The following is a 27,006-nucleotide window of genomic DNA, read 5'->3' as shown; positions in this document are numbered from 1 at the left end:
AGCATGATAAAGTTATCAGTGAGCACAGATGCTGAAGGAACAGCCTTTCTGCCCCAGGATGCTGGAGGCAAAGGGGAACCGGCCTGTCCGCCCCACCTGTCCCTTCCCTTCCCAGGCCTTGCAGCCGGCTCCCCAAACACCTCAATCTGCAGACTGTCCCATTTCGAAATTCCTAAGTATGTCTCACAATCTTTACCAACTACCACAGTCACACCATCCTGGAACTTTAAAGCTAAGTCTCCCTCCCAGACCTTGAGTCTACACCAAGTGCCTGGTTGCTCCAAAGCCTCCTTTATGGCCATTTGGACGAGAGGTGGCCCAGCAATTCTGGGTGCAAGCTCCCCCTGCTTTCTGCGACCCACACACACTGACTCAGCCAAAGGGGTGTGTTCCAGATTCCTTGGCCCCACTGAATACCCAACCCAAGTAACCTCTCGTTCTTAAGGTTGCTTTGATCACAGACTCAGTGAGAATTTGGTGACAGGAATAAAAACACCTACAGACTGAATTTTATATATAATGGTGGGGGGCTTGTAGGCCCTATGAAGCCAATCTCAGATTACGAAACCCTGATGGACATTCACTGAAGCATTATTCACAATAGCCAAAGCCTGGAAACAACCCAATGTCCAGCAACAGATGAATGGATGAACAAAACGTGGTATAGCCACACAATGGGATATTACTCAGCTATAAAAAGGAACAGAGTTCTGATACATGCTACAACGTGGAAGAACCTTGAAAACATTTATGCTAAGTGAAACAAGCCAGACACAAAATGACAAATACCATATGATACCACTTATATGAAATGCCTAGAATAAGCAAATTCAAAGAGACAGAAAGTAGATTAGTGGTTGCCTAGGGCTTGGGGTGGGGAGTGAAGAGTTATTTCTTAATGAGTCCAGAGTTTCTGTTTTGGGTGGTGAAAAATTTTGGTAATGGATAGTGGTGATGGTAGTGCAACATTATGAATTGAATTAATGCCATTGAATTGCACACTTAAAAACAGTAACAACGGCAAATTTTATGTTCCATGCATGTTGCCACAATAAATTTTTTTAAAAAAATCCCCAATATAGGGGGAGTTTGGGGTCCACCTCCAGCCTGAAGGCTGTGCTTCAGCCACCTCTCAGCTGCCGTGAACTTGGCCTTTCAGCAGCACTTATTCCTCTCTGAATATCTGCTTAGTGCCCCCAGGACCAGCCTTTTCCACCAGCATGATTGAGGCAGCCAGCCCAGGGACACATGCCTGGCCCTCTCAGCTAAACAGCTCAAGCCAGCTCTTACTGCCAGCCAGGGCAACAAACCTTTGTTTGGGCCAATTACTGCTGCCATTGCTGTATGGGCCAGGACTCTGGTAAAGGGAACAAGCCTGGGGAAGCAGTGCAGGCTCAGCCCTGCCAGTCCCAGAATTTCCATTCTCGTAACCGGCATTTCCATTGCTACTGAAAAAACTGATGGGAGTGGGAAGGAGACTGATGATGGGCACCTTAAGCTCCCTGCTCTTTTCAATTCTGTTGGCTACTAGCCCCCAGTCCAGTGTTTTCAAATTGTGAGTCACCACCCCGTAGCGGGTTGTGAGATAAATTTAGTGGTTCATGACCAGCATTTTCTAATGACATGGAATAGAATGTCATTACACATGGAGTAGAATAAGAACTATCAGAGTGCAGTGCAGGTGGTAAGAGTAGGTATTGCTTTATGAAACTTGTACTTAAGCATTTATGTGTCTGTGGGTATATACTGAGTTGAGATGTAAAATTCATTTCCTATTATGGATCACAGTCAAAAAAGTGTAAGAATCACTGCCTTATACCATTTTTAACCCATATAAAAAGCCCAGAGAAGCCCCACACATCCAAGCGTAATGTTGCCTAATAGGTCTCTAAAGTGTAGTTGCACCCCAAAGATCTGATTGCTTAGTGACTTGTGCATTCTCAGAAAATAACCTGACGGTGGCATCATCAACTGGTAAAGCCTTTAGAGAGGGCAATTTGGAAGGTGAATATCCCCTGACCTTCTATGAATTTTCCCTAAGGAAATAATCAAAGATGAAAACAAGAAAATACATAATCAAAATGGAGACGAATAAATGTCCAACAATAAATGATTGATTAAATAAATCATTGTACACATACATGGTGGAATTTCATGTAGCTATGTAAAATTCTACATCTTAGAATATGTTACCCACTGGGAAATATTCTAAATGCACTCATAAACAACAAAAACTAATTTGGAACTCTACATATAGTATGATCTCAATTTATAATACATTTATATGCATATCTAAAATAGATTTGGGGTGAAGAAAATGTTCAAAAACTAGATTATGGTGATGGGAGCACAACTGTAAGATTATTAAAACTCACTGAATTGAACCCTTAAAACAGGTAAATTGTGTGGTACATAAATTTTACCCCAATAAAGCTGTTAAAAAAGACAGTGAGACCAAAAGGAAATGAAAATATTGGTTATTTCTAGGTAGTAGGATTTGGGGTGATTTTTATTATCTTTATACTTTGCTATATTTCAGCATATGTACAAACTCCATATAGTACTGTTATATCAGAAAAAAATAATAAATGTATTTCTTTTAATCAAGTAAAAAAACTTTGTGGCAAAATGCAGGCCCCTTCTTTGCTCACCTATTTTTGTTAAGACAAGCATCCCCTCTGGTTACAGTGGTATCTCCAGTTAACATCTTGAAAGTTGATGATTTCCCAGCTCCATTAACTCCCAGAAGTCCAAAGCACTGAAAACAAAAGATTGGGTCAACTATATTACAACCAATTACAAAAAAATATATAAATCACCCTTTTAAGACCACCACCTCAGCTCAGCTTTTATTTAACATGATCCCCCAAATCACTCTAAAATATTAATGGAGAGTCAAATATTTTCTTGCTTTTAAGAAACCCTGTGGATATTTGAACATGCACTTATAATGGGACATTTTATGTATTGGCATATTGGTAAATATTATCTGAGTCATCAGGTAGAGGCCAAAGTCACTGTGTGAAAAACAATAATGAAAGTCAAGCAGTCAAAGTTCACCATCAAATCCAGCTAAAGGCCAGAAAAGAACACAAACATGAAGGAGAAAGGAGAAAAATATATTTTTTAAATCTATTTGAATTTCATCATCACTGCAAATGGATCACAAAAAAGCACGTTGCGCGTGTGTAAGCTTTCCTTAAACTGCCTGAGATGGTTCACAATCGCTGTCTTCTGACATGAGGCACGTGGGCATCCTCTCGAGGACTGACTGCTCACACGGACATGGGCAGAAACAGCTTTTGAAGCCACTTTCACCCCTCACAGACATTTTGTTTTGACTGAATAGAGACAAGTCTGAATCAACAGGGACAGACACAAACAGGGACAGACACAAGCTGAATGCAGCTTGGAGAAAATGTCTTTACCTCGCCTCGAGGAATGCCAACACAAATCCTGTCCACGGCCGGCTTCCTCTTGCTTCTGTAGACCTGCAGTGAACAAAATCCCAAACGTCACGAGCCTCCGACTCACAGCTCTCCCAAGCACCCACAGAAGAGGGAATTGCAAGCCAAACCACAGAGTAAGTCCCCTGATAAGACTAAGTCACAGACTTGAAGTGCTAAGAGCTGAGCCATCTCTGTGGCAACCAGCTTCCGACTGACTTTGAAGCTCAAAATACAAGTGAATTTCCCTTTTTTAAAAATCTTAAAATCAACTTTTAAGAAAACCTATTGATCATTAACATTAATATTTTTTTCATTTAGTTAGCATATAAAGATACTGTATATGTTTAAAAATTAAATCAGAGAGATTCTACAGAGTAGAAATTTGCCCTCAAAATAAACTGACAAGTATTTATTGTAAATTAATGAACTGCTGAAATTCTGGCACCTAGACAGGGCTGAAACAGTCCTTCCTCCTGAGCACTAGAGATAAATCAGCTTTTTGGACTTAAACTCAAAACCAACCATTTATTTTCCCTACATCTGCTTAGACTAGATACACCATATTAGTAGGTTTTAATAACTGACATAAATTTAAATATACAAAACAAATATATTCGAGAATGAGGATTCACATTACAAAAGGATTCTCGGTAGGGTTTCTTTAATTAAGGAGTCTCCACGGTGCATTTTAAATAAAATTAAATTGGCAGATACTTGGCGTGCCTGCCCGCTTTGGAAAGCACGCTCTTTTCATAAAGCAAGTCTGCGAAATGCTGGTTCCTGACACACAAAGCTGAAAACAACCGAAGACAAGCAGCGATACAGGCTGTACTCCTGCCTCACCTTAGTCAACTCCTTAATTTCCAAGATGTCGTTCTGTCCTCCACCATCGAGAATCCTCTGCCTTTCCCGCCTCACATCTTCATCCTCGTCATTCAGAGGGGGAAGCTTCGCATTTATAGGCCTTAGGGGGAAAAAATTCAGAAAAATCATCCTTTTGAGCCTTTTTTCAAGACAAAGATCCCCTCTCTAAAGCAGCCCTGTAAAACCTACTCTCCACGGTTTCCAGCACTGGCAGGGTTGGGAGACGCCCACATTATAAAAGCCGGGTTGATGGACCACTTTGAGCTCCACTCGATCCAGCCACCACTGATGTGTTTTCCTGTGACCCTCGGGTGGGATGAGCCCTATGGGTTCTGACATAAAGCTCACCTGGGCCTGATGAAGAACCTGTACTGGATCAGCACAGTGACGAGAAAGAACACCACCCCTTCCACGGCCATGGCGAAGAGGTTCCGTCCCACCAGGTCCCAGGAGAGCGGTGAGACAAAGCGGTTCTCCCCTGGGAAACATGACACAGGGAGCCCATCAGGATGCAGCCATCGAACCATGAGCCTTCCTCAAATTTAGCATCAAATTTGCCTATCTGCCTAAAAACACCAATGGCTGTCACCCACAACAAGGAGAGAAAACAGGAGTGTGATGCCTTCCCTACTCTCATGTGGGGTGGGGAGTCAGGGAAACCTACTGCAACCCCACAGCCAAGCAGCATTTCAGATCCAGGGTGTATCAGATCTGCAACTTCAGCTAAGACACTTGATGTTTCCTTTTGAAAGAGACGTACCAAAAATCGTCTGCTAAAAGGAAAACACTCCCCTCCAATTTAGGATAATTCTTAGGATCGGTATTTTAATAAATTATAAATTTCACTAGTTAGAAAAATATTCAAAATCACTTTGAACTAAAAAGATGCCCTTTTCAGTAGTGTACAATGTAACTTAGGGACTCAAATCACCTGGTCATTACATAAACCTTCCTTAAATTCCTTATATAATGCCTTTGTCCCTCCAAGTTGAAAAACAAAACATCCCTATTCTGTCTATTACATGACATGCCCCATCTAACTATATTAGCCAGTGGATGAAAAACAGTAAGGCAGCCAGAGGAGAAATATTTTTAAAGACTCAAAAGGTAGAAAGAGCTGCAGTAAATTACCTTTTTATCAATTGTGTAAAAGATCATAATATGTGATCACATCTGCAGCTCTGATATTTTTGCCTAATAGAGCCAGAGTTTGCATCTTTCCTTCTGATTCTATGGTTGTCTCTAATACCCAAAGCAGTGGTTTGACTTTTCCAATGACTCTGGCACACCCACCCAGTGGCATTAGGTGCAGGGTCCAAGCTAAAGCCAGCAGCTTCTTTACCCTCACAACTGCCCTCTCACTTTTCTCAGAGCCATCAGAGACAAGGAACTGATAGACGGCTGTCACAAGACCCACACCACATCCAGCTGCACTGGCACAAGCCCGGTCACCACATCTTTCCAGAGTACCAAGGCTTGTGCAAAAGGACATCTCCATTAAGGTGTTCACAGGCCCTGCTGATACTCACCAAACCTTTCCAGGGCATCGGCCATTGCCTGGTTTTTCACCATGTCAATGAGCCCCCGTCCCAGGCAAAAATGTGGGAAAATCAAGAACACAGACTTCAGGATGTCGTTGATGTTATTCAGCTTCTGTCAGAAATAAGACCCAGAGATGGAGACACTGAGACAGGCTGTCATTTGTGGTTTAGTTAAAAATGTATCAAAGTCTGAAGAAAATCTATGATTCCCTGGGTAAAACCAGACCTCTGAATTCAGATACCAGTAAATCTCAGCAGCCATAGCTGATGATATAGAGCATCATAAAAGTTTGCTCTTTAGAAAATGTGGAATAATGCTCTAAGTGGAGAGACAAATGAACAAAGTTCACAGACAGGGCTATTACTTAATCAGAAGCCAATCTATAACGAAAGTTTTGCCTGGTACTTTAAAAGCATATTTTTTTATGTCTAGGTCAACAGTTGAGTTTCATTCTATTGTAATTTTTAAGAATCATTCTTGAATACTCCAAAGCTTATTGAGACCCCAAAAGCCAACAGTGGCCATTATTCAACAACTGAGTGACCTGCTACGTGCTAGATGTTATGCTACAGCACTGAGCAGGTGAAGGTTACTAAGAAACAGTCTCCACTGTAAGGAAGAAAGACATGTAAACAGGAAGTTACTACCTAACTGGATATATGTTGTACTGGAGGCATGCACTGAGGGCTCTGGGAACACAGGAAAGGAGAGGACACCTCTCACAGGGCGGTTGAGGAAAGCTTCACATTTGAGCTGAATCTTGGAGGGTAAGTGAGATACCTTCAGACAATGAGAAGTATGGCGGTAGGTTTATGGGACAGCTCAGCTGAGGCTTATGGTGCACTGGGAAAGGGGGTGGTGTGGACCGGCTAGGAAGGACATGCCCTATGCAAGGCCTTGCAAGCCAAGCTAAGGTGTTTGGACAAGGGCGATGACAATGGGAATGGAGAGGGAAACTTGTTTAAGAGCTCCGTAACTGAAGGAGCTCACTATGTGACCATTTGAATGAGGGGATTAAGCAAAAGCAAAGCATCTAGGCTGACTCGAAGTTGCCGGCTTAGATGACTTGGTAGATGGTCAAGCCACCCAGTGTGACAGGGATGGAGAGATATGTTGAGCTTGGGGTATCTGTAAAATATCTAAATGGAGTCATCTGATAGGCAGGTGAGAATATGAGAGTAAAGTTTAAGGGAAAGATCAGGGCCAAAGGCACATATCTGAGAGATAACACATGAAGGCATCTAATGGAGATGGTTGAAGCCTTGGGAATGAATGGCATCACCCAGGGATAGTATCTAAAGTGGAAACCAAAGATGGCAGAGGATAGAATCCTGGAAAAGCAATATTTATACAGACAGGGTATAAAAGAAGCTGTCAAAGGCAACTGAAAAGCTTGATCAGAGGTTTATAAGGAAAAGCTGGAGAGAGAAACACTGTGTTAACCCAGGCAAGAGAGAATCTGCTAATGAATAGTGGTCGGTGGTATCCATGCCTCAGACAAGAAGAATGAGGTCAGGATTGAACACCATCTGTCCCCCGGCTCCCAGAGACGCTCATCCCAATGGGAAGCCACTCTTTCTGCAGAACTCACATTGTTGGTGAACAGCTCCAGCACAAAAGTGGCAACACTTCCATTGATGCCGATGAAGAGGTTCACGCTGGTGAGGACCACGTAGGCAGTGCTGGGGATCTTGAACACGAAGGAGGCTGGGTACATGAGAGGTGTGATGGACCACCTGGTGAGACAGAGAGAAATGTCGACTGGGAGTCCCCACCCTTCCCTCAGACACTGGGTGCCATCTGCCTGACCCACACAGATCCCCCACCCAGAGGTGCCTTACCCATACAGCAAGAGGAGAAGGGCTAGCACAGGCAGGTTGGTGGAGGACACGTAGGACTTCTGCTGGAAGCAGATGAAGATGATAATGACCAGCGTGGCGGGGACCACATAGTTGCACTAAAAGTGAAAACAAGGAAATCAAGTTCACCCCCTAAGTCAAATGCACGACACATCCCAAGTCTTCACCCTCTTTGGACAAGAAAGGGCAGATAAACATATAGGGAAATAACTCTGAATTAATGAAGCCCCATAAACTATTAATCAAAATAGCGGGCAATACGTTTTGACAAGCATTTTACCCTTGGCTGATTTTATAAACTGCATGCCCTTTCTGTCTTTCCAACAGCTAAGCCAAGGTGTCACACTCAGTAAACTTACTGAACGATGGATTCTCAGTCAGGGTAATTTCAATTTCACAGGCAGCAAATAAGCGTCCATTATTCTTCCCAAAGATGATTGTGTCTGCTTCATCATTAATGCTAGATTACGGCCTGCCCAGGTTCGATCTCACATGTAATCTATTTATGAGGTAAGCGCTCATAACACGGATGTCAAAAGTGTTTCATCATGCTGAGGATAATTTTAAAGTCTGTCCTGACAGGGTATCAAGCATTAAGATGCAGAAATAAAGACCTGACTATAGGACAATTATGAGAATTCATAGCTGGCAGAACAAAGCCCAGGGAGGGAGGCAACAAGTGGGTCTGTCCATTGTGGAAAGGATTGCAGCTTCGGACCACAGGGCTTGGCCTCAACCCATCCTACTCGATGTATTTGTCAACAGTTTAGATGAAGATATACTTTTAGCAAATTTCAGATGCTCCACGCAGATAAGCCATGTCCTTGAGTTCAGAGACTGGATCTCTTATCTCTGTCTCCTCTGCCTGATACAGTGCAAACCTATAGTGCACACACAGCATGTGTGTTGAATAAATTAATTCCTAGATCCAGATAAAATAATCAAGTGGACACTAAACAAGTAAGATGCAGCTTCAGAGGGATAAATATCGTGTTTAAAGTCCAAAAAGTCCACTGCATTGATATAAAATGAGAGAGACATGCTTTTCAAACTGAAACAGGAGGTTTCATTCACTACTAAGTTGCCAATAAGACAGCACTACGTCCAAAATGCAGGATAACCTTGGGCTCTGTTAATACAGTGTTGATAAAGATGAACTCCCTCTAGACACAACCATACAGACCACAGCCTGAAATCAAGGTTGATTCTGGGCTTTGCATTTCAAAAGGGACATCAACAACACAGGGCAGGGGCACAGAAAGGCAATGGGATCAGAACAGTGACAAGCCTGAGAGGCTTGGTACAATCACCACCACCATTAACAAACTGTGTTCTCATCTATCATCTTATCTTGGGAAGATATGGATTAAATGAGAGTTGTCTTCAAATATCTGAGGGGCTGTCCAGTGGGAGAAGATTAAGATTTGTTCTCTGTGGCTACCAATTTATAAAAGTCATAGGGAGAAGATATATTTTAGCTCTGATGCACAATAATTAGAACTTCAGAATATACTGTAAGTCCTGCATATGGGTCCAAGCTGAAGCAATATATGATACATAACACAAAAACATAAGTGCAATGGATGGATGAGCTGCTGGCAAAATGTATAGTGTTTTCAAATGACAGATGTGTTTCCTAGTAAGGCAACAAACACCCTGACTGTGGAGGCAAAAACCTATCAGAGAAGTTAGAGGTGCTGGCTTGGAGTCTGGATGAAGGTCCTTCCAACTCTATGTTCCTTGGAGAAGTTTTCACTTAGGAAATTGGGTGCTGGTGGTGCTAGTTACAGCCAGTATGGACACATTTTCTCCAGTATGAGATCAGCTGTCAACCCAGTGCTGTATTTGGTGTCATGAACATGTACAACGATCTCTGCCTTTTTCTTTTCGTACATCTTTGAGATGAGTCTGAACACCCACAGTGATACCCAAGGCCTCTTTCTTCCTGACACATACTGCACCAGGCCCTGACGATGATTTACAAGGAGGCAGTGGACCTGTGTCCTTACCATATCCCAGACAAAGTTGGAGAGCCAGTAGATGACGGGCTTCACTCCGCTGATGAACTGCAGGTGCTTCGCTTTGCTGACCCGCTCCTGGATCAGGAACACAACAAAGCTGGCCGGGACGAAGGACATGGCAAAGATGACACAGATGGAAACAAGGACATCCACCGACGTGGTCATCCTGGAAGGAGAAGGGCAGTGAGGAGTGGAGCGGCCTTTGACATGGTCGGGAACTCAGTCAACAAGCTCGCACGCACACCTGAGTCACGGCCCAGGGACAAACATCTGTCCACCAAACTTATTTTATTCAGCAGTAAAAGATGATCATTTTCAAGTCAGAAAAACCACAACTTGAAATGCAAAACCGATTTCACTAGATCAACAGGGTCCATTGCCATGATGTAACTACCAAGGAGGGCTGGGAGCCCACTGTTCATGCCCTAGTGAGAGCAGCAGGGGGCAAAATTTTCACACAATGTGGCTTAAAAACTTAAGAAGACTAGAAAGATCAGAGTGAAACTACTCAAATAAATGCACTTTTTCTGGCTGTAAATAAATTTGAAAGCAACAGTGTGTAGCAGATCACTCTACCAGATGCAAAGACTCTAACAGATTCTTCCTATAAAAAGGATACTCTTAAAGCCCATCAGGCAGCCTCATGACATAAAATTCCCAGTGACCTAGGCTGATACTCTATGGGAGTTAAGCAGGAGTGATAATTGTGCCCAAGCCCCACATACAGGAAAGGGATCTAACTTGTGTCGAATATCAACTGTGAACCTGGTGCTGCTATGGGCAATTTACATGAATTGCCTCATTTAATATCATACATCTAGAAAGTCTTAGACACCAGATTCAAAACCAGATCTCTATGATTCCAAATGTTGTATGCTTTAAACTAGATCATACTGGCTTTAAACTTGACAAACGGTTTAGAAGACCTACAAAAGAAAACAAAACGAAACAAAACAAAACAAAACCACCGTACTTCAGGAATTAAAAGTACAATTAAGCTAACAGAACTAAAACAGTGGTTTCAAAACAAATGAAACTAGTTTTTCTGAAACACTTTGTTAATAGTAAGTTCAATTATTGTAGGATTTTATTAACTATTTTTTAACTCACTTTTTTTGAATTCACTAAATGCAATGATTTTTGCAAATCAGTGTCATTTCTCTTCTGTGCTTCAAGAGACCCTGTCAGCCAATTCATAAACTGATCACTTTCTGCCCAGAGCTGGGACCAACCCAGAGGTGCCACCATGTAACCATCTCCTCAGCTGTCACCCTACAACCAGCTTCAGACTTCCTTCCCTGCTCCGATTCCCCCACCGCCCTCTCCTTCCCTCCCCTCTCCCACCCCATCCATTCCGAAGCAGCTACACTTACAGAGCCACTTCTGAGAGCTGCTGCTTGGTGAGGTTCAGGGGGTGGTTGAACGCAGTGATCCCATACTGGCTGGGATTCTCTCCCTTCTGCAGGTTGGCCCGAAGAATGGCATTGTTGATGACATTCAGGAAAGAGCTGACGGCATGCCAGCCCTTGTTATTGAACCACACCTAAAATAAAACATGCCAGACACAGGGTAACACCCCAAAGCCAGCTCCCAGGGCTACGTGCACACACAAAACATATCGGAAACCTCGGAGGAATATAGTCGGAGAACACGGCAAAGTAATGAGAGTGGCCAGGATATCCCGGGCCACCCACAGGAGGGCCCGTGCTTCATTCTTTAACTCATTTCATCCTCGCCACAGCTTTAAGACTGCTGCAATTGTTATCCCCACTTTATGGATGATGAAACTGAGGCTTACCTAGGTTAAGTAACTGGGTCAAGACCACAAGGGTTTCCCTGATCTACCTGGGGGCAAATCCATGATCTGTTCATGGTTTTCCCATATACTGCCTCGCTGGGAGAGCCATGAACAGCTCCTATCAACTTTATCGTGAGCTGGCTGAGTGTACTTCAAGGAACATAGGACTTCTGTTCACCAAGAAGCTACCAGAAACCAGGCAGGGCTTTACCTTGACGTTGTTTTTGGTGTCCAGCCCCGTCATGAACCTTCCCAAGCTGGTGAGAAATCGATCCGCAGAGCTGTCCTGTGAACAGAAACCTGACTCAGCTGTGACGGTTCTCTCGGGGAAGGGGCACCACTATGTCTGGAATCTGCGGAAAAGAGGACGACCCTGGGAAGAGAACACCACTACAACCTCGTGCACGGAAACGAAACTTGAAGCCATTTCACCGGTGGCCCCTCAGAACCACGTGGCCGGACGTGTGAAGGCACTGATGGTGCCAGGATGCCCCAAGCCGTGGAGGAATCATGGGAAACTCTGTGACTCAGAGCCCCAAGGCTCGGGTGCCTGGCTGCACCTGGGTGGTGAGGATCCCTCAGAGTGGGGCCCTGGTGTCATCCCAAGAGCCAAACGCAGTGTCTACACCACGCTACATACAGATGTGTCAGGTACAGAGGGCCTGTGCCAGAATCCCGGAGCCCATGTCATGTGACCCCCTCAATTCCCATTAAAAAAAAAGAGAAATTGGTGGTGCTGAGAAACCAAGGGAGAGCCTATCAGTCCTGAAAACCAGCTCATCAGCTCAAAAACGACAGTGATTCACTTCCTGTTCAGCCAGTGTTTGTTTTAGAAAAGTATGTCTGCAGCCCCATTTACACTGGCTGGACTGACAAGCATGGTTATTCTGAGAGCTTTCAAATCTCTGAATTTGTTTTTGATCTACACTCTTGGGCTTTTAAAATGTGCACTAACTCCGTCTCAGCTGCTGGCACGAGATGACTAAATGCAGATTTTGTATTCAAAAGCCTAGAAAACAATGAGCTGCTACAAGATCCGATTTACCTGCCAGCTATTTCCCTCCACCAGCAACTCTGGGACCCATTTGCCTGACACGCTGGGGATGGATAGCGTACCTTGGCCAGCTGCAACTGTTTCTTCACTTGCTTGATGGCGTCATTAACTTCTTCACTCGGAGGGAGTGTTTGAGAGTCACTGGCACTCAAGGAAAACCCGCCGTACCTAAAAGAAGAGCCTGACGTTAACACACAGCCTGGCACCTGATATCGCTCAGCAGCAGACACCGCACGTGCAGTGTCCATGCTGAGGTTAAAAGAATTTCCTGTTCAACGGAAATCCGAAGTTAGAGTCCATGACAGTCTTACCTTGGCCTGCTCTAATGGATTCTGGCAATCGCTTTTAAAGCTTAGGGTTCCTGTCTGGGGTGCTAAGAGAAACTAAGTGTGGTGGGAGCCCTGGGCCTGATTAGACAGAGCTGGATGCCTGAGACTTTTGGGGAAGAGTGGTCCCTCATCTCACAGACGTGCCTCCCACCCTGGTGGCTCGGGTCTAGACTTGGGTCCAGCAGACGGGGAGTCGGGGGTGGGAGGCACTGAGCAGAGCAGGCCAGGTGTGGCTTCTGGACGGGCCTGGACCCATCACCACTTGAGGACCACTCTAGGGTCTGCATCTGCCCTGCTCTGAGTCCCACGAGTCCTGCCCCTTGGGAGAAAAGCAAAGAGGAAAGATGGGAAGCAGGGACAGGGAGCCAAGCTTTGAGGTCCCTGAGGCAGCCACATCAGGAGGTACAAATTGGCATCAAGCCTTTCTCTCTTTCCCCTTTCCTCCCCACCAGTTTCTTTAAAACCCAGAAGAATAGATAAATAGGCTGCAAGGCATTGGAAATAAATGGCTTCACAGCCTCTTCTTTCATCTCAAGACCGTCTTGGGCCCATACCAAAGGCTTGGAAATGTGTCCTTGAGTCCCTAAGACTCATTGGGAATCTGATTTGGTATTCCCCTCACAACATTCTAGTACTTTCTGCTAAATTGCTAGAGACCCACAAGAGAATTCTAGGCCTCTTAGAGGACATCAGCATGCCAAATATTTTAGAGGACTCAGCCTCGGCAACTGAGCACCCAGCAGAAACCACTCTAGGCAAAACCCCCAGGGCATCTCTCACCCACATCTCCCCGAGCCCCTGTATGTCCCACACCTTCCTCAGGGATTCTTCCTCCTCAGGGAGGTGGCAGCTGAGAATGTGCAGCTGTCAATCCCCAAACCAACACCATTCCTACAGCAGCATTCCTGCACCAAAACCCTCCTCCTGAGCTAGAGGAACCAAGGAAAACTGAAAGAAAGAGCAGAAAAGTGATCAACTCACCTAAACTCATTCACCCAGATCTTGTTCTTTAAGCTGCAGAAATCAAAGACAAAGAAACCAGACATCAGGTTTTTTTTAAAAAAAAGGAAAGAAAGAAAGAAAAAAACACCTCCTTTTGATGATGAAAAAAGAGTGACTACCTAGCTGAGGATACATCAAAGGGACAGAAATGATTCCATGGTAGGGTGGTATTGTAGGATTGTGCCACTGGAAAGAAGCCCTAATCAGCATGTCTTTTCCTCTCTCCATCTTAAAAATATTATTTATATAAGAGTCATGCCCTGGATTAAACCAACTTATCTATCTATCACCTTTTAGACCAAGAGACGGTGCATATGACCATATGTGATTCAAATAGAAGCATTTCAATTCAAAGGAATACCTCGAAGATAAATGGTCTAAAGAGAGGTTATGCTTCTTTCTTGGGAATTCATTGTCATTGTAATTAAAGCATACCCTTGCCATTTAAAGTCACTGAGGACTCCTAACCCAGGGGAAGACACGAGAACAAACATCCCGAGCCTCACCTGAGCACTCGACACTATGCTGAGATGCCCCAGGAGGCTACATCTTCTTCGAAGGCTCCACAGCCGCCGCAGGCTGCCACTCCTGCCCAGGGCACCCTCCCCAATGCCACGTGTTAGCAGTGATTCCACCCAGGAGAGAATACCCAAGGCACTTGACATATATCATTTCATGTCATCCCCACAGCGGACTTCAAAGAGCCACTAAGAAACTGAGCCTTTAAAAGGTTTACTGATTGTCCTGAACAAGCAGCTAGTAAGGGGTAGAACTGGAATCTGAATCCAGATTTATTTTCACTCTGGACCAGGATGCTTCAGCTTTTGGACTGACCCCCTGAAGTTCCCCATACCTCTGGTCATCTAGTCTAGTATGAGAGACTGTCTTAAACTCCCAATTGACGCTATCGGGTCAAACATTTGATATTTACTCCAGCACTCCCATCTACTGCTTTTTGAGCCTTGGATTTGTCTAATCAGTAATAGCAAAGCAGAGGCCAAGTTTACAAAATAATCACCTTTTGGCTATGATCTGCACATATGTCTTCACCAGATAATCTGAGATGTTTCTTCCCGTCAGGTTCTGAAGGATGTCTGCAGTGTTCTGTTTTCTCTGTCATCACATAAAAAATCAAGCACATGTGTCTTTATGGACCAGAATTGGGCAGAAAATAAATCGAGGATTCTGGGGGACACATGTCCCTCAAGTGTGGACCAGTATGATAGGAGCTCCGGCCACAGGCTTAGGCACTGCCATCAGCCAACCACCCCCAAGCCCCAGCCCTCCTACTACCCTTGGCACTGGCCGTTCATTTATGTCAAGCTGAGAACTTCCCCAGAAAATGACTCTGATCAACTAAAACAACACACAGTGAAATGTGATTCTTCGGGAGCAGATTTTTAGAGAAAAGATTTTTGGGGATCAGCTTCACTGACAATGCCTGGTGAATTCTTTAACTCATTGGAGTTATACTGAGAGATAGATGAGCTATTATTTCAAAGAGAGGTAACCAGGACTTCAAGTTCTCACACCTGTTTAGGATTGCTTGTCCTTGCTCATAAAGTGGCAGAGAGATCATAAGCAAGCCTCTTCCTGAAATCATTCTCAGGAAAAAACAGCTCTGGACTCCATCCCAAACTCGAGTCTCAGAGAAGGTCAGAATTGACCAGAGCCATGGTCCATCACCCCAATTCACAGGGGAGAAAACAGGCCAGGGAGAAAAGGCAGCCTGTCCAACGCCACCAGTTCATTGGTGGCAGAGCCAGTGATGAAGGCAGCTTCACCCTCCCAGCCTGGAGCGTGTCCTGTGGCACCGCCACACATCTTCCCCAGGCCAATCACCTAGAGCCTTTTGTTTCTGTTTTTAACTCAAACAAGCAAGTAACCTGGGCAGACGTTTCTAAATGGGAAAACAGGCTGGGCTCCCTTGGATACAGGAACAATGTAATCTGGACCTCCTTCCCTCAAAGACTTACACGCTTTTCCCTATGACAAGAATTGAGATCAAGCCTGAAACACGTCCAACCCCCCGATATGACATGACATTCATTCCTACTTCCCACTCGGCACCCCCTCTGGTCTGCTGCACCCTGAGAATGACTCACTTGTGGAGGAGGCAGCCCCCCTGCCCCTGGGGGACAAACAGGCAGCATCTTCTTGATTTTGTCGCTGCTACACTGGCAGGTGGGCGAGGGGTTCTGCATTGTCCAGTTCCCATTCTGGAAGAGGTCCGTGATGGTCTGGGGGACCAGGGCAGAGGTCCACTCCTCCTCCCCAACCAAGCAGGGCATGTCTCTGCAGAGGGAGGAGGACATCAAGGGTGGGAATTCCCTAGGGGACTGGCGATCCTGTACCCTCTGGAGGGCAGGATTAATCAATAGCAACCACAAACATGCATCTATCCCCTCTCCATATGGAAAGGACGAGCACGACCCCATTGGAGCTTTGGAAGCTGCAACATCATGGCATCAACATAAAAGGTTAAGGACTTGGAACTCAGCAAGGCTCTGAAGCTCACAGACTGAACTCCCTTCAGTCTAGCCAACCAGATCCAGCCACTCATCCATTTGTTCACCAACCAATAGCCCCTGAGCATCTGTGTGCTGGACACTGTTCTGTATATTTGAGAGTCCAGGGTGAGCAAGACTAAATCTTTGCTTATGAAATAACCAGAATAAGCAAATTCATAGAATCAGAAACTAGAATACAAGTTACCAGAGGCTGGAGAGGAGGCAGAGAATTTCTGTTTGGGATGATGGAAAAGTTTTGGTAACGGATGACAGCGATGGTAGATTGTGGATGTAATTAACACTAGTGAATCATACACCTGAATACAGTCAAAAGGGGAAATTTTAGTTGCATATATGTTATTAAAATAAAAATTTAAAAAAAGAGACTGTCTTTGCATTCCCATGGAGAAATAAGAAAAGGAAACAATTTAAATTTAGACAGCCAAAAAAAAAGCAAAATAAGGGGGGAGGGATTGGGAAGAAGGGGTTCTGGGTTAGCTAAAAGGCCTCCCTGAGAAGGTGATACTTCAGCCAAGACCTAAATGATCAGAAAGGACAAGGCAGACAAAGATTTGGGGAGAAGAAATCTTCATAAGCAGAAACACAAAAAGTATAAGGTACAAAGGCCCTGAGAAGCAATGAGCTTTCTAGGTTCAGGAACAGCCAGAAGGCAGCATGGCTGGAAGGTGGGGAACAAAGAGGAGGTGTGAAGGGAGATGAGGGGGAGAGTTAGGCCAGGGCCAGATCACGGAGACCAGGTAGGGAGTCGGGATTTTATGCCTAATGTGCTAGAAATATGGCGGAGAATAGCAAGATCCAATTATCTCTTAAAATGAGTGGAAAACTGTGGCAGGGTGTGTGCGTGGTGAGACCTCCTTTGTGCCAGTCCTAGAGCCTGATGCTTGAAGAACAAGGTTTTTTGCATCCATCCCAGGAGACAAAGATAAGGACTTGCTCCCTGACTTGAGCTCTGAATTCCTATGAGAACTTCAACAAATCTCTTGCCTTCTCAGGCTTTACTTTTTCAACTGATAAAGTACAAAATGATTTGCTTCAACAAGTCATTTCTAGTATCCTTTCCAGATACAAAATTCTACTGTTTGTAGAAGAGCTCTAGTCTTTATGTGATTCTTGTACGTAATGAAAAATCAAATGAACAGTTCTGCGGAACATTCTCTAGTTCTCTCTTTAAAGCATCCCTCGGCTAAAGGGAAAAGTCACACGAAGCCATGATGGTCTCCTGAAGCTCACACTCTAAAACCCTCAAAAGAGGAAACCACTGGGATGGGTCCCAATCAACTTTCCCTCAGTTCTACCACTTTTTGAAAATTTTAAATTTAAATTTCCATGAGAGTCACCAGGATAGAGGCCCTTCCTTCAGACTGCCTCCTCTTCATCCATGTTGTAGACTCCTTGGTGTCAGGGGCCGGGCCTCTTTCATCTCTGAGGCTAGCTCTCAGCCCAGACCTGGTGCCAAAGATCCTAACCAGGCTGGCGTCGATCCACGAGTCCACGTGGTCCTGCCGGCCAGTGGTCAATCTGCCTGCCCATATTATCATCTCCGCGGATTCTCCTGTTTCTTTTCCAAACTTGCCCGTGGAATCTCATCAGAGGTCTTCGAAATCCAGGGAGGCTGTGTGCGTGCCCTTCCCAACTTTAGTCATTTTGGTCTTCAGGAATCAATATTGGCTGCTGGGATTCACCCTTCACCAAGTACTAACTATGACTTATTAACAAATATTTCGTGCATGGCTTTCCATTTAGTAAAAACTAAGCAGTGCCTAGTCACTATCCATTTGAACACCTGCTGTAGCACCCTGTCTGCAGAGGTTTCATGCTGACTGGTCTGTCCCTTGCAAGGTTACCCACCTCCCTTCTTTAAAGCCTGGTGTTTGGGGTTGAATTACGTCCCTCAAAAAGGTATGCTGAAGTCCTAACTCCAGGTACCTATGAATGTGACCTTATTTGGATAAAGGGTCTTTGCAGATGTCAAGTTAAGACGGGGTCACCCTGGAGTAGGGGGCTCCTAATCCACTGTGTCTGCTGTGCTTATAAGAAGGGAAGAAGAGACACAGATGCAGAGACTCAGAGAGGAGGCCACGTGAGGATGGAGGCAGGGACTGCAGTGACTGCCAAAAGCCAAGGAACGCCAAGGACAGCTGGAACCTCCAGAAGCTTGGAAGAGGCCAGGAAGGAGTCTCTCCTGGAGTCTTTGGAGGGCACTCGGCCCTGCTGACACCTTGGTTTCAGACTTCTCATCTCCAGGACTGTGAGACAATACATTTCTGCTGTTTACAGCTATCAGGTGGCAGTCATTTGATACAGCAGCCCTAGGAAATTAAGGCACCTAGAATTCAAAGTCACCCTTCTCCAATCTCTGGCACCTACCCAGAGATCACTGTTTGTGGTTGAACAACCACAGCTGTAAATTCTGCCTGAGCCTAGAAACTTGAACCCATCCCTACCAGCATGAAAGCTCCTTGCCTTTCTTCGTTATCTGTGCATAATAACCTCCTGACGTGACTCCCCTCCATACACTTAGAATAGAGTCATATGGGTATTTTGCTGAGTTTATTTATACCCAGCCTAGTTTTTAAAAAGGGATTTTGAAGGAAACTATGTCAAAAATATGCAACTGTAAAAGAAGAAAATGTCCTTTTTTGTCTAAATTAGCTTGTCATCTTTTCAGGTTGTTAAAGTGAAGGATCTGAAAAGCTAAACTGCAAATTATATGTAATGGCTGCGCTTAATACAATGTACAGGATTGGGGGGGAGGTAAAAGCATTTGATCATTGAGTATAAAGTGCTGTTTAAATGAAATACTAATGTTCTAAAGCAGTAAGCAATTCTCTGCAATGGTTTGCTTCACAGGATGTTAGAAGACTCCAAACGTTTGCTCCTAGGTGGTTTGACTAGGTTAGTATATTGGGTTTTTTTTTTAATTAAAAAAAGATTCAAAGTGGTCATGATGCAGCGTGCAGCTGACAAATGCAGGGTATTATAGATCAAGCAGGTGACAAGCACAAGAAGCCAGCCATGGAGGGTCTCATGGTGACTGTTGTACTTACGGGATTGGATTTCCTTCCATGCATCGGGTCCCAAAGCCAGGGTCTTTGGTGAGGGCATTCAGGAGTTGCTGGGTACCCACGTCCTCTGGTGCATCATTACTGTGGGTACATGAGAGGCAGCTGGCTCAGTAATCAGGAATGTGGAAAAGCTCTTCTAACACTTTATTGAGCACTTCCTGTGTGCCAGGCACTAAAACAGAAATGAATAAAATACAGAACCCACCCACAAGAAACTCAGACTCTGGCCATATATTTGGCTTCAGTAGGATATTCAACACTCCAAAGTGGAAGCTGTATAAATAAGTTAGATGCAGTCAGTTCTCATTATTCACATTAGTTATGTTCTATGAAGTCACTGCAAATACCGAACCATTGTCCCCAGGGGAAATGCAGGGGCAGGTTCTTGCGAGCCTCTGGTGACAACATTTTTCATGATCTGATCAATACATAATCTCGTTTAATGTGTGATTCTGTTTAAAGACACCCTTATTTAATATATATTGTTGATTCATTAACATTGACTTCACAGCCAGCAGCCCTATAACTCATGCCTGTACGAAGCTTCTCAGCACATGTATTTTCTCCGTAAGTCACACCGCAGTCTTCTTGCACTTAGGAACACAGACACCCTTCAGCTCTATGCTGGGTGGCATTTTAAATAGCAAAATCACCAAAAAAAGCACAAAAACGTGAAAAGTGTGGCACTAAATATACAGCAAACAGGACACTTGTTTGCAGCACGTGAGCTGAACAAGAAGGCAGAGCATCACCTCGTTCAACCTCAGCTGGGAACATGCAGGTCGCTAAATCAAATTGTTTGCTACTCTGTGCATGTTCACGAATGACTATTGTGGTTACAGGTAAATTTTAGCAAGTGGGTGAATTTACAAATATGGAATCCATGAATAACAAAGACTACTATATATGAAATTGTGTGGGTATGTGTAAATGCACATTTATAAATATATTTAATGTAAAGTAAAGAAGCTCATTAAGGATCAGTGTTTCAAAAGAGTTTTCACAATTATCCAATAGGCATAGACAACCAGGATTTTCCAGGCAAAGGAAGGCAAATTTTATTTGCTGAAGGCTTACACTGACAGCTAGAAAACACAGACAAGGGTAGATTCAGATCACAATCACAAAGCAAGCCCATTTTCCACAGCCCTGGGGAATACAACATCGGCAGCTGGGATAGGACAGTATAAAGTAAGCCTGAGCTCTGTAAGAAAGAAGCATGGAAATTAAAGAAGATATGTATAAATGGTAAGACATCCCATGCTCATGAATGGGAAGAGTCAATACTGTTCAGATGTCAATATTACCCAAAATGATCTACAGATTCAATGAAATCCGTATCAGAAGATATACAAATAGGCAACAAGCACATGAAAAGATGCTCAACATCTTCCCATTAGGGAAATTCAAATCAAAACCACAATGAGCTACTACTTCAAATCCACAAGGATGGCTATCTTTTTTCAATGGAAAATAACATGTTTTGAAGAGGATGCAGAGAAATTGGAACTCGAGTGCATTTTCCTTTTTGAATAAAGCAGTATGGCAGTTCCTCAAAAAGTTAAATGCATAATTATCATATGACCCAGGAGTTCCACTTCTAGGTCTATACCCAAAGAGAGTGAAAACAGGGTCTCAAACAGATACTTGTACACCAATGTTTATAGCAACATTATTCACAATAGCCAAAAGACAGAAACAACTCAAGTGTCCATCAACGAATGAATGGATAAACAAAATGTGGTACATACACACAATGGAATATTATTCAACCATAAGAAAAAACGAAGTTATGAGACATGCTACAACATGGAAGAACCTTGAAAACATACTCAGTGAAATAAGCAAAGTACATAAAAACAAATATTATATGGCATCATGTATAAGAGATGATTAGAAATAGAAAATTTCTAGAGGTTACCAGGGATAGGACAGAGGGGCAGTGCTTGTTTGGGGAAAAGAAATAAAAAGAATGAAATAAATGAATTAAGCATTTAGCACAAGATGTAGCCAAAAGAAGGAGGAGGAAGAGGTGGTGGAGGGAACATGCACTTAGAGAGAAAGAGACCAATTCACATTTTGTATAAAACTTTTGTAAAAGCTTCCCTTTTATATCGCTGACATGCTTCCCCCCATCTACAGGTCTACAAATCCTACAAGACTGAAGAAAATACCTGCCTAGCAGGATCCAGAAATTCTTTTGTCCTTTTGTTTGAAATACTGGATTGCTGTGAAGTAGGGGACATTCTGGTCAAAGAACAAACCCTAGCTAATATCCACAACTTAAGAGAAAAGATGATAAATACAGGGATTCTACTATACAGAAAACAGGGCATTAACTTCCTGGGGGTGTTATGCTTTGACATTGTATGGAAGCCCTGTGACTCAACTACAGAATTAAAACACAGCTATGAAAACCCAAACACATTAAAATTTAATCACAGATTTTAGCAAGAGCAGATTATTCTACCCTAAAATACATCTGACTCTTCCTGACGTAGTATAAAGAGAAGAAGGGTTTAAACGCAGCAACAGAGGACTGGCCTATTTCAGGTTCTGTTCACTGCTATGTTTGCATCTAATATTAGGGGGACTTAGCAACGGCCGATAAAATCCATTCCACTGTGCAATTCTTGAGTCCACCAGCTGCTGGTCCTCAGCATAGTAAACACCCGGTCTGCCTGAGCTCTCCACTCTCCATGGATACAGACGGCACACACATACCTGACAAATGTGTACTGCTCATTGTACATCCAGGGCTGGAGTTCCAGGCTGGGGTATTTGCCAAAGGGTGGCACGATCAGACTGAACACCAGGGCAATGCAGACAAACACAGCTGGCAAGACAATCTATAACCAGGAACAAGGAGATAGAGGGGGGAGTGTTAGAAAGAAGGCAGAGGGGAAAGCCCCTATGTACCCAGCCAGCACATGACTGCAGAGAGCAAGGGTCCACAGCCATACTCCACCAAGGCACTCTGGGTGGCTGGGAAGCAATGGCACCTGAAGAGCTAAACTCTTCCCTCCGGGCGTTGTGGAAGCAGTGGAGCACCAGGCCAGAAGCCATGGACACCTGGCAGAGGCACTAAGCTGAGAACCTCACAGAGTGAACGGTCACCATGTGTCAGGCTGGCTCAGAATGTCAGTTCCTGCCCCTCTTCCCTCTGAAGATCTAGAAAGACCACACCAGGCCATGTGCCCAGCTGGGCTTGGAGGCAGGCGTGTGCAGAGCGGAACAAGGCCTGGGCTGGGACCCCAAGACCAGAATCCTGGGTCTGCCTCTACTGCAAGTACAACCTTGTGAAGTCATTTCCCCTCTGGCCTCAGTTTTCTCATTGGTAATCTGCAGGCTGAGACTAGATGACCCATTTGGCTCCCACAGCCTGATGATACCAATTCTACAGCAATGGCGCCACAGAAAGGCAACTGTAGCCAGTATCCCCTACGACCATCTCAAAAAGCATTATTCTCTAAATCCTTCTTGAACCTCCTCAAGCTCTACACAAGGACCTTCTCTAAGAACAATGACTTGTACATACATCATAAGTAAATGCAAAGTTCCTTCCTTTTATTGCTGAGAAACTTTCCCTTAAAATATTTAAAGATTGAAATAATGCCCCTGGTTCTCATATCCTGGGGTTTCAATGCAGGTTTCAATAATCATTTGGTGAGCACTCTATGGGACGGTACTGGCATGAGGAATTATCTCATTTAATTCTCATTCCAACCCTAAGTAACATTATCATTATCACCATTCTACAAAGAAAGCAACTGAGGCCCAGAGAGGTTATATAACTTGCCCAAGGTCACACAGCCAATAAGTAGCAGAGGCAGAAATCAAACACAGGTCTGTCTGCTCCAAATTCACACCCTTTGCATTTATCTGCACACTCTTTAGGGAAGAATCTCTGAATTCCCTCCTCTATACATCTTGATTTTATCAAGTGAAATAATTTCTCCCTTCCTAACTGACTAAGTTCACATGCAAACACCGACACACAGGCAACAGCATGATGGGCCTTCTCTGTTCACCAATTACATCCTGATCTCTCTGGCTATCTTTGCTATCAGTTTGTAGTTAAACATCAGCTTAGAGAAAAATCAAGTTCCCAGTAAGTTCAGATGTCAAGTGCATCTGGACAGAACATCTCCCATGCCATGAAAGTTAAATTTGCCCAGTTTTTCTAGGCAAAACTGGCTCAGCTCTGCAATAAAACTAACACACTCATGCACACACACACACATACAAACCAGTTACTAATGTCAGGCCCTGTTCTAAAGTTCTAAGCACTTACTCACTTTAACTGATGCCATAGGTATTCTTATTATTCCCATTTTACAAATGAGGGCATCAAAGCACAGAGAAGTAACTTGCCAGTGGAATCTGGCAAGAAGCAGAACTGGGGTTGAAATGCAGATAATCTGGCCACAGCATCCATCTCATAGCTGGATGCTATCCCCTGCCTGTGCTGGTCAGGGAGCCTGCAGCCCACCCGTGAACCCCGAGTTCCTGGCCTGGGCCAGCACTTCTCACCTGAGCAAAGAATCCCTTCCGACTCCGCCTGGCAATCAGCAGCCTCTTCCACAGAAGGGCCACAAACTGCTGCTGTGTGAGCTTCCAGCCCTTCACCTGGTAGGAGCCTTTGCCGTCCATCCCGCTGAGCAGGTCTGTCTCTCTGGTTTCTGCAAGAAGACAACACAGAAGGTCACCTGTTACTTAGGCATTATCGACACCACTCTATTCCTCGCTCCAGCATCATCAGCAACCATCTTGGAGGCTTGCATCTGAGCCTAAAAGTATCTCAGAAGTAAAGAGCTTCATGACAAATCCGTGTCTTAAAAAGTTACGACCCACAATTTCCAACACCAGCGGCCTCTGCCTTCCATGTCTTGTCTATGAGAGCAGAAAATGAAGGTGCCTCGAAACAACTAAAGAGAGGTGTTGACACATACCTGGGTGTCACGCCAAGTCACACAAATGAATCAAGTCACCCTCAATTTCTTATGAAATATTCTATGAAACAGGCCACGTATGCAGGCTGACATACATGAGAACATACGAGGGTGATTTGTCTCCTGTCTATTATGTTTTTGGTAAAAAGATGGACACATCTCAAGTGTTATCTAAGTACTGGCAATGTATGAAGCCAAGGAGAATGTGAGAACCACTTTCATGACCAGGAACTAGAAGGCGTGAAAGGTTTTTTCCTAAAATTTTACAGAAATCCTTGTCTTAAACTAAAGATTCCTAACTGAGGTGCTTTGTCATCTTACCAATATTTGTTGGAGCTCTTGCTTCCCCTCTGCATGACCTAGTCAAACACACAAGGACACACATATCCAAAATATCTAAATGTAAGGGTATAATTGAGTCTAAAAGCAAATTCACCTTTCTGACTCTTTCAGGATCATTCATCCATTCAAGATATATTTATTCAACAATTATACACCTTGTGTATGCGAGAAACTGGGACTTCACAGAAAAGATAATAAATAAGTGGGTTCAGAAGGGTAAGGGACCATCTTTTTATGTGGATCTTCAGAGAAAGACCTTAGCTAAATTAAGGAAATGCTAGGGATGGGTTCTTTCAGATTTGGCCACATGCACAGGGCTGGAAAAGGAAAGTGGCTTTTGTCCCCTTCCCACTTCTCTTTGGGCTCTACAGAGATCTATCGTCTTGGTTACAGGCCATCAAATGAAAACACCCAAGAAGAACGTAAGACAGAAATTCATTTTCAAACAACAGAGCCAAGAGTCTGCTCCAACAGACCTGGGTCTATATCCGAATCATTGGGATCAACCGCGTCGTCTTCGGTGAATGGGTGCAGACAGCTCTGCCTGTCCCCGAAGGCCCTTCTGTTTCGTCTTGCTGGCAGGGTGCCATCTGAAGGCAAAGGGAAGCAATTCTGCTTTTTATTTTATTTTTAACAAAACAAGCCTTCCTATCTGTAGCAAATCTATACACTAAAATGAGAATGGACTCAAACAATTCAAAGGAAAGGCAAATGCGGGTGGACAAAGCAGCCAGCAGGAGGCACTGGGCAGCCATCGAGCAGCCACCCCAGTGGGTTACCTGAGGTCTCGGCGTCCACCCCACTCTCTTCAGCCACTTTGAGAAATATCTGAAAAATAAGAGGTGAGTCCATAATGAGCATCAACATTATGAGAGTGATGTCACCATCACATTACAAAAAGGCATGTTATCCCCTTAAGACAAAGACAGTAGAAGCCACATTTGTTAACAACACTTTGTCAGAGTCACTTGGGAAAAAAGCTGTTTTAGCCAGAGAACATTTCCTCAGCGGTGAAAGCTGTCAATGCTGTCAATCGTTTTCAAATTAAAGCTATAGCACTGGGATACTGCCACAGAAGACATTTGCTCTGAACCTACAGGAACACATACAGAGGCTTCTTCCTGATCTGTGGCCCCAAATCTCTGAGGGTGCTTTTGTCCTGTAATAAGTTATCTAAGGCAAAATGATCAGGAGGTAATGAGTTCCCCAGGGCCAGAAATGTTCAAGAGTGGATATTACGGCAGGGATTCAAACATCAGAGGAGAATCTGAACTTAAGACTATCGATTTCCCATCTCTAATCTACAGATGACTGCAAGGCCAGATGCATAAAAATCACCTAGGATGCATACAGTAAAAATGCAAGATTTGACTTGATACCAAAAAGCATAAGCAAGAAGAGAAAAAATAGATAAATAAGATCTCATCAAAATTAAAAACTTCTGTGCATCAAATGACTTCATCATGAAAGTAAAAAGACAACCTACCGAATGGGAGAAACTATTTGGAAACCACATCTCTGATAAGGGTTTATAATATCCAGACTAGAAAAAAGAAATCCTACATCTCAACAACAAAAAGACAAACCACCCAGTTTTAAAATGGAGGAAAGACCTGAATAAACATTTCTCCAAAGAAGACACACAAATGGCCAATAAGCACATGAAAAGATGATCAACATCACTAGTCATTAGGGAAATGCAAATCAAATCTACAATGAGATACCATTTCACACCCACTAGAATGGCTGCTATTTAAAAAACAGAAAATTACAAGTGTTAGGATGTGGGGAAATAGGAACACTCATTCATTGCTGATTGAGAATGTAAATGGTGCAGCCGCTGTGGAAGACAGTTTGGCTGGTCCTCAGAAAGTTAAGTATGGAATTACCATATGATCCAGCAATCCCACTTCTAGGTATTAACCAAAGGAATTGAAAGCAGGGACTTGAACAGCTATTTATACATCGATGCTCCTAGTGGCATTATTCACAGCTGCCAAAAGATAGAAGCAACTCAAATGTCCATCAACTGATAAATGGATAAACAAAGTACGATATGTACATACAATAAAATATTACTCCATCATAAAAAGGAATGAAGTTTTAAAACATAAGACAACATCGGTGAACCCTGAAGACATCACGTTGGGTTAAATAAGGCAGACACAAAAGGACAAATACTGTATGATGTCACTGTT

General features: G+C 43.8%; 1 protein-coding gene across 3 annotated transcripts in view; it reads right to left on the bottom strand.

Moving 5' to 3' along the window:
• ABCA1 (ATP binding cassette subfamily A member 1) overlaps positions 1-27,006 on the bottom strand; it is a 129,997-nt gene that overhangs the window by 7,239 nt on the left and 95,752 nt on the right. For all 3 annotated transcript variants that reach the window (XM_037797716.1, XM_037797717.1, XM_037797718.1), the window contains 19 exons: positions 25,588-25,636; positions 25,285-25,398; positions 24,048-24,196; positions 22,239-22,363; positions 19,497-19,595; positions 16,024-16,213; positions 14,937-15,031; positions 13,898-13,930; positions 12,650-12,755; positions 11,745-11,819; positions 11,109-11,278; positions 9,724-9,901; positions 7,697-7,812; positions 7,447-7,591; positions 5,843-5,966; positions 4,662-4,791; positions 4,293-4,413; positions 3,429-3,491; positions 2,652-2,758 (listed from right to left, as the gene is read on the bottom strand). In XM_037797716.1, coding sequence (XP_037653644.1) covers positions 2,652-2,758; positions 3,429-3,491; positions 4,293-4,413; positions 4,662-4,791; positions 5,843-5,966; positions 7,447-7,591; positions 7,697-7,812; positions 9,724-9,901; positions 11,109-11,278; positions 11,745-11,819; positions 12,650-12,755; positions 13,898-13,930; positions 14,937-15,031; positions 16,024-16,213; positions 19,497-19,595; positions 22,239-22,363; positions 24,048-24,196; positions 25,285-25,398; positions 25,588-25,636 — 2,189 coding nt within the window. The remainder of the gene's footprint in view (positions 1-2,651; positions 2,759-3,428; positions 3,492-4,292; positions 4,414-4,661; positions 4,792-5,842; positions 5,967-7,446; positions 7,592-7,696; positions 7,813-9,723; positions 9,902-11,108; positions 11,279-11,744; positions 11,820-12,649; positions 12,756-13,897; positions 13,931-14,936; positions 15,032-16,023; positions 16,214-19,496; positions 19,596-22,238; positions 22,364-24,047; positions 24,197-25,284; positions 25,399-25,587; positions 25,637-27,006) is intronic.

The sequence above is a fragment of the Choloepus didactylus genome, chromosome 10 (assembly GCF_015220235.1).
Source record: "Choloepus didactylus isolate mChoDid1 chromosome 10, mChoDid1.pri, whole genome shotgun sequence".
NCBI classification, from domain to species: Eukaryota; Metazoa; Chordata; class Mammalia; order Pilosa; family Megalonychidae; genus Choloepus; species Choloepus didactylus.
Note: the sequence above shows the minus strand (reverse complement) of the source record. Positions and strands in the feature narration are given on the sequence as shown.